We start from the raw sequence: 8663 nt of genomic DNA on the forward strand, positions 1-8663 counted from the left end.
CTGTTGAAGATGCATTCTTTTCAATGAGTCCTTAAACTGTGTCTGCCCTGTCAGGAGGTTGTAAAAGCTTGCATGATGTAACTTGGAAGAAGAACATGGGAGTACTCGCTGCTAGCCTGGGGCAACACATATCCCTCACCTAACTCACTAAGGTAGATCATTTATCTCACTCCTGTTTATTGGAGCTTGCTGTGTGCAAATTGGCTGCCATTGTTTCCTATGTTACCTCAGTGGTTAAACTTCAGAAAGGACGTCATTGGCTGTGAGGCACTTTGAGACATCCTGAGGTTGTGAAAGTTGCTATACAAACACAATTTCATTTTTTTATATATATATATATATATATTTCCCATGTTATTCAGTTTGCAGGTTTTCTGATGTTAATGGTCCTGTCACCTTGGAGTGAGTGAGACACTGAGAAGGTAGGAAGATGAAAGCTGAGATCTCAGATATGAGCCAGTGGACAGAGGTGGATTTGGAAGAGAAGTGCACCTACATTGTAAATGACCAACCGGCGGACCCAGCAAAATATGCTGAGATCCCTCTGGCCAGAGCTTCCATACCCCGAAACCTTACCTTCAAGTACACAGCTACCAATGAGGTAAGTTCCTCTCAGCCCAACTGGCCCATTATCTCTGAGCACCACTCAGTAATGTCAAGTAATATTACAAAAATAAATTCAAGTTTATATAAATGTGCCATACAATGTTAATTTCCACTTGGAAGGACTTATTCATTGTTATTCTTGGGATTGGTCACTGGCAGGTCAGTGTGTATTGCTTTTCTCTTCATTGTCTAAGGTCAAAGCTATTGCATAGAGAACCACCTTGTATTTTCATTGGAAGCAGTGTGACATCCAAAGCATGAGCTATAGACAGGCATTGTAAACCAAATGAAAGCAGTGGAACTAGAGGCAGGATAACAATAACAGTTCTGGAGTGGATTGTTGTGATCAGAAATCTCCTGCCTGCCTGGATGGTAGAAGCAGATTGAACCAAGCTTTCCAAAAGGAATTCTTGAGAATGAAGCATTTTAAGTTTTCCGATTTAAAAAGTCGGGAGTGAAACTGATTGGATAACTGTTGCAAACAACTAACACCAGCACGATGGACTGAATGATTGCCGTACATTTCCAGACTGGTCACATTGTATTGGCCCAAATGTTCTGCCAGATTTCAGGGGAATGGGTGGCGTTAAAGGTAGGGAGGAGGAGGCAAGGCCCACGTGCAGGCTGGTATCATTTCCTTGTGAGTTTGGGAGAAACACCACTGTTCCCCCGTCCCCACAGAAATAAGGGGATTGCTCATTAGACCACTGAATGCCTGGTATAATAAGCAGAATATATATTCTGCTAGGAAGGTAACTGGAAATGGCAGCTGTGACATTTTTACCTTTTGAGTCAGGAAGTTGTAGGTTCACATTCCACTCTTGAGATTGAGCTCAGAAATCTATAGTTGTATCCATTCATAAGTTCTGGAACTTTGCTGGCCAGGCCTGCAGTTGTTGTCCATCCCTAATTCCCTAGCAGCAGTTAGGAGTCAGCCATGTTGCGGTGAGTCTGGATCAAGTCTCATTTAGGCCCAATAAGGACAGCACTTTCCCCCCTCTAAATTTCGTTTGTAAACCAGCTGACAACTCATTTATGACAATAAATGAGTTTCCTGATCGAGACCAGCTTTCAACTCCAGATTGCTTCAATTAATTAATTTTTAATTAATAGAATTTAAATTCCATCAGCTGCCATGTTATGTTATGAGCCCATGGCCCTAGTTTGCTAGGAATATCATCATCACATCACCTCCCCTCTAATGCTGCAATATGAAGGGAATACTGCAATGTGTGTCACACTACTCTTCTGTCTTGGGTAGACATAACAGATCTAATGGCACAATTTAAAAACAGAGTAGGGGAGCGCTCCATCATTTCTTAGGGCCGGTGACCTCTTAGTCACCATTTGGGACAGATTATCTAACCATTATTTCATTGCTTTACACAAAGCCACATTTTTTTTCTATGCTGTAGCACTGATTACACTTCAAATATACTTCAATGCCTATAAAGGGCTTTGGAATATAATGTGATTGGAAAAGGTGCTATGGAAATGCAAGGGTAGCTTACTATTGTTTTCGTTGATTGAAAGAGATGTTAAATAACATATGAAAATTGAAATGAGCATTAGGTTGGTCTGGACAGACAAGGCCCAGTGAGTGACTGGGAACCAAGAATGATGAAAACCCTGTGGCATTTCCTGACTTCTGCGCCTTGCTCCTGGATTACGGTAGAAGTGTGAAGATGGAAAACCCAGTAGTTGGGGACGGGATATCAGTGCTCATATTTTTGTGGGCTCTTTGCAGGTGGAGATCCCAGATTTTGCTGGGACCCCTCGTTAAACCAACTCTGCCCAATGCTTCGACCACTTCGCCACTTTTTTGGTGGTTGAAAACCCCTCACCCCAACAGGTGAGGGAAAATCACTACCTACGTGTCAGAAGTGTGCAAGACAGGAAAAGACTCACACACACAAACACAAACTGATGACAGCTCTTGAGGGGATTTTGGCCTGGGTGACTTCACTCCACTTAGTGGAATATTCAAAGTTTCACCAAAATAACTGCATGTGAGTACAATAAGGCATCCAGCCACTGCACAGCTTACACTGCTGGTAGCAACTGTTCTGTTGTTCCATCTGCATTTGGGACCATTGTCTCACAGCGTAGTCTCTGAATTGACGCACATTTGTTGGTATCTGTGTCACAGGGAACTAGCTGAATCGTCTCCAGCTGAAGTATGTTCATGTTTGTATACACACTGTTTCAGATGAGCAAACAAGATTTGAGGGTTAGCCTTTAACTGTTGGCAAGCAATTCAACCCAAACTAATGCTCATTGGTCGTAGTCTGGTTCCTTTTGGGTATGTGCCCACAGCTCGCTATGAAAATAATTTTTATAATAAACCTTTGTGTTCCCATTAGAAACATTTCCTGCTCTTCTTCCAATAAGGTTATGAGAGTTTCAATGTTGACCCAAATGGTGGCCCCAGTATTAATACCTGATCTGAGGGGTCAATATCAGCACTCATTATGGAGCATTGGCCTAGGTCATGTGCTCAAATCCTAAACTGCAGTCAATCCCTCAATCATAGAGGTAAATAAATGTAGTTTGATATATTCCCTTGAGTTTAAATGACTGAGGGCTGATCTGATCAAAGTATGTAAGGAGGAGTCAAAAGTTATGTCCAGTTATGGAGAAAAATTTTGTCTGGTAAAACAAACCAAGGCAGGACTTACACAGTTAATGGTAGGGCCCTGGCAAGTGTCGTTGAACAGAGAGACCTAGGGGTTCAGGTATATAGTTCGTTGAAAGTGGCTTCACAGGTAGACAGAGTGGTGAAGAAAGTGTTTGGTACACTTGCCTTCATTGGTCAGAACATTTGAGTATTTGAGTTGGGACATCATGTTGAGGCTGTACAGGACATTAGTGAGGCTACTTTTGGAGTATTGCACACAGTTCTGGTCACCTTGCTATCGGAAGGATATTGTTAAATTGGAAAGGGTACAGAAAAAATTTACAAGGATATTATGGGACTTGAATTATAAGGAGAGGCTGGATAGATTGGGACTTTTTTTCAGTAGAGGGTAGGAAGTTTAGGGGTGACATTATAGAGGCTTATAAAGTCATGAGGGGCATAGATAAGGTGGATAGCAAAGGTCTTTTCCACAGGGTAGGGGAATTCAAACCTAGAGGGCATAATTTTAAGGTGAAAGGGGAAAGATTTAAAAGGGACCTGAAGGGCAACTTTTTCACACAGTGGTGGGGTGTACATGGAATGAACTGCCAGAGGAAGTGGTAGATGCAGATATAATTGCAACATCTAAAAGACATTTGGACAGGTTCAGAAATAGGAAAGGTTTAAAGGGATATGGGCCAAACGCAGGTATATGGGACTAGTTTATTTTGGGAAACCTGGTTTGGTATGGATGGGTTAGACCAAACGGTCTGTTTCTGTGCTCTATGACTGTATGACTCTATGTTCTTAGATTTGAAGCTAGGCCATAAAGGACTGAAATTAGTAAGTTAAAAATTAGGAAATTTTTTCCAATGGGAACACAAAGGGCCATGATGCAAATTATCTTCATAGTGGGTTGTGGGCAAGTACCAAAAAGGAACCAAACTAGGACCAATGGCTATTAAAACCAAAAGAACTGCGGATGCTGTAACTCTGAATTTTTTCTTCACTGATGCTGCCAGACCTGCTGAGCTTTTCCAGTAACTTTGTTTTTGTACCAATGGCTATTAGTCTGGGTTGAATTGTATGCCACCAGGTAAAAGCTAACCCTCAAATCTTGTATTTCTTTACACAAAGGGTACTGGAGATTTGGATCTCTGGGGCCAAAAGGCTGGTAAGTTTTTGTTGGGAAAGTTATCAAGGGCTATGGAACAAAGGCAGGCAAATGTATTTGAATTGTAGATCAGTCATGCTATAATTTAATATTAAAGCAAGCCTATGGGACTGAATGGTTCTCTTCAAATTCTAATGTTTCAAATGAAAACTAGCACCAAGGAAGCAATCTCTCACAGGGACACTTGGAGATAGGGAGGATTGGATTTTGCAAATGGAAATGTGGTGCAGTGGTGGTGTCTCAAACTGGATTGTGAGAGATTGGGCCTTGTCTGGTGTGTTAATGGGACAGTGTAGAAGGAGTTAACTCTGCATGTAACCTATGATGTTTGGAGAGTTTGGTGCAGAAGCTGAGTGATCGAATATGAGAAAGCCCTCACTTTGAACTTCAGATAGCACTGAGAGCAGCTGTGCCTTTTGTATGCAAGTGTATGTTACCGTGTAAGGCACCAACATGTTGGTGGTTCCTAATAAAGGTAAATGTAAAGTCATCTTCGTCCCATTCTCTTGCATCAAAGAGAAATGACTGGTGGTGATTTAACCTGAGGGTTACCATCCCCCAAGCAAGTGGCAAGGTCAAGAAGGTGGGACCTTCATGGTAACCTCAGCCAATGCAGGAATTGAACCCAATCTCTCTGCATCATAAACCAGTTGTCCAGCCAACTGAGCTAACCGACCCCCAAACAACATAAACTGTAACAGACAGATACTCAGATCTGTACTTGCAGCAGTTTTAAATCTAAATAGAAATCCTGCATGTCATGAGGTAGCTGGGCTAATAAGTGAGTTTGAGAGAGTGATTACTGTTGTTATGGGGATTTCTGTGCCCAACAGTCCATTCTGTGACTGCCTCATAAGTGAACATTTATGAAATTCCCAGTTGAGAGTTGGGAATGGAAGGGAGATGGAAACTGATTGCCTGCGAACCATGTATGTGTCTGGGTGTGGAATTTCCTTGCCAGGAAGAGTAAGTGCCAGTGAGTCATTTTCTGGTGACGTTCATTTGAAGAGCATGCTCCAAACACATGCTCCAATCAAGGCACACTGAAAATTTACCGGATGTTAGTGCAGAAAGAACTCTGTGAAACACAACAGAAACAATCAAAGCTGGTTCAATTAATTGCTGAGGATGAGCCTCAAAGCAGGTTGGTAAGTTACATTCAAGATTTCTGATTAGCTAATTAATTTAACTAGAGCTTATTGGCTTTGCGTCCGCGGCCTGCATTGAAAGTCTGAGAGAGAAATAATTTCCATCAACTGAAAGGTTAATCAACTTTTTTTTTCTATGATTGTGGCAAAAAGATAAAGAACTATAAACTGAAGAATTATATAATGCCTTCAGGATCTCAGGACGTTATGAAGCATTTTACAACCAAGGAAAATGCAGATAATATAATAAAGTCCCCATGAAGAGGACTGTGATAAATGACCGCATATTCTGGTGAACGAGGAGTAAATACTGACCAGCACACCAGGAAGATCTCTATGCTCTTCTTTGAATCTTGCTGTGGAGTCTTTTATATCCTCCTGAGTGGGTAGATGGGCCTTGGATTACGATATCATCCAAAAGCTGGAACATTCAATGATGCAACACCCCATTAGTACCTAGGGATTCTGGTCAACTTCTCACTAATTGCCAAGGCTGATACAAATAGGCTAAAGGGATTTCATCAGCATTTATGAGTTAGAGAATAGGAGACCTGCACTGCCATTGAGATTCAACTGGACAGGGAGCAGTGTAGAGCTCGCTAACATAGGTCACTATGTCACAACATAACTGGGAAAAATGCACTGACAACTATGCCCCACTCTTCCACAAGATGTTACAAAATCCCAATGAGATTGTCCAGGTAATCAATTTGCCCGACTAGTTAAAATTCTGGACAAACACAATTCACAATGGATTTTTTTCAATAACAGGAAACAACCCTATTTATTGTAACACACTTAACTTAAATAACATTGAAAAGAAAGTGTTCCAAATCTACTATTATACAACTTAAATTATACCTGTTTTAAAAACCTCAATTTCACACACACTCATTCATGGTTATGATATACAAAAGCAGACAGTTTGACACACATTTGGGTGGAAAAACTATGTACAGTGAAAGCAAAATTCTTCAGATTAAAAGTCCAGTTCTCAATGGTGGCTTGTTGTCTCCCAATTCCTCTTTATTTCAGAAATGATAACTCACTGTTATCTTTTTTTATGTCTTTTCACCACATAGAGAGAGGAGGGGAAAAGAGAGAGATGTTTTCAGCTTGATGGCTCTGGAAGTCCCTGTCTAGCCTACAGTCTCAGCTTTTGAACAAACTGCATCAGTGGACTGTTGTCAGGCATACCTTATAGAGTCATAGAATCATACAGCATGGAAACAGGCTCTAGACCACACTGACCACATTCCCAAACTAAGCTAGTCCTACTTGCCTGTGTTCGGCCCATATCTCTCCAAACCTTTCCTATTCATGTACTTACCAAATGTCTTTTAAATGTTGTAACTGTATCTGCATCCACAACTTCCTCTGGCAGCTCATTCCACACACTAAATACTCTCTCTATAAAAATGTTGCCCTTCCTATCCTTACCAAAACTTTCTCCTCTCACCTTAAAAATATGCCCCCTAGTTTTGAACTTTCCCACCCTGGGGAAAAGACCCTTGTTATTCACCTTATCTACACTTAACTTAAAGACTCCCTGCACCGCTCTGTCTCAAAATAACAATCTCACTGCTTTTAAAAGGCAACATGGTGTGCTCAGCTAAAAACATATACCATTTACTTTTTCTAAGTTGCAAGACCCTCCCGGTATTTCAGCAATCATTTCTATTTATAGTCCAAAAAGGAAAAATGTATGCTCCCCTTACATGTAACTCAATTTAAAAGAGTTATGACCAAGGTGAGAGTCTGTAAAAGCCTAGGGCAAGTATCAGTTGCAGTTTCAGTAGGTTAGGCCACAGAAAGGTTTGAGCTAAACTTCTCAGAGAAAACAAAACCTAATTAACTATGGGCCATTATTTGCAGTTTTATTGTATTTCATTCAAGGTGTAAGATGAACAGAACGATGTTTTGGTTTTGAAAATCCTTGTGATTATAGCGATACTTACTCATGGTTTACTCACCCATGGGTGTGTAAGCTCAGTTGTCTGATAGACATTAATGTAAATTTTAAAAAAACAGCATAAAAAGAGATTCTTCCTGGAGATAATGTAAACTGTAGCCTGTTCCCCAGACTGTCAGTGGTGTACAGCTAGTGGAGTCATCAAGACAGACCATTATGGACACCACCTGAATAAAGCAAAGTGAGCAACGCTCACTTTTTAATAAGTAAAAATGAGATCCACAGTGCATTTTAGAGTGATACTTGTTCAGAATGTTTTGTGACACAGCCCTGGCAATTGATTAACTCATAGTCTGCCTAGACCCACAGCCTAGGTGGAATGCAAAGTATATAAAGAGAAATTTATCTCTGCATTTCAGACAATGAGTGAGTGATTTTTCTCATGGCATTTTAAATGAAACATCCCTCGATACTGGCCATCAGATGTTTTTAAGGCACAATTTAGACATAAAAGCAAAATAACCTTTATATGGTCCCATTAAACACTCACAGGCCAGGTACAGCACTTGTTAGATACAAGGTAAAGCTAATAAAGTTGCAACAGCTTGCATTTATATGGCACTTTTTAACTTAATAAAATGTCCCAAGGTACTTCACAGAAAAGTTACAGGACAAGATTTGAGACTGAGCTCCTTAACTTTGGTTTTTAAGTAAGAAGAGAGAATTCGGTAGGTGGAGTGGTTTAGGCAAGGAATTCCAAAGCTTAGCAGCTGAAAGCTGACCTTAGAACCTTGGAAACTGGAGGCATACATGAAGCCAGAATCATAGCAGCAAAAAGATCTTGGAGGTTTGTAGGACTTGGGAAGGTTGCAGAGCTAGGCAGGGCTAAGGTCATGGAGGGAATTGTCAACAAGGATGCAAATTTAAAATAGATTTATTTTCAGCCTGGAAAACAATGAGTGTCAGTGAGCACAGAAGATTACCAGGGCCACATTAAAGACAGAGTACAGGTAGCACAGTTTCTGGTGTGCTGATGTTTACAGAGAGTAGAAGATGATGAGGTTGAGAACATTGGAATAGTCACACCTGGAAGAAGCAACAACATGGATGAGGATAACAAGGTGTAGAGCTGGATGAACACAGCAGGCCAAGCAGCATCAGAGGAGCAGGAAGGCTGACGTTTCGGGCCTAGCCTTCCTGCTCCTT

General features: G+C 41.0%; 1 protein-coding gene across 1 annotated transcript in view; it reads left to right on the top strand.

Annotated features, from left to right (window-relative positions):
- Positions 1-430: 430 nt before the first annotated feature.
- The window catches only part of LOC109912207 (PR domain zinc finger protein 1-like), a 51342-nt gene continuing 43109 nt past the window's right edge, over positions 431-8663 (top strand). The window contains exon 1 of the mRNA XM_020511592.2: positions 431-601. Coding sequence (XP_020367181.1) covers positions 431-601 — 171 coding nt within the window. The remainder of the gene's footprint in view (positions 602-8663) is intronic.

This window comes from Rhincodon typus, chromosome 27, assembly GCF_021869965.1.
Source record: "Rhincodon typus isolate 14 chromosome 27, sRhiTyp1.1, whole genome shotgun sequence".
NCBI lineage: Eukaryota > Metazoa > Chordata > Chondrichthyes > Orectolobiformes > Rhincodontidae > Rhincodon > Rhincodon typus.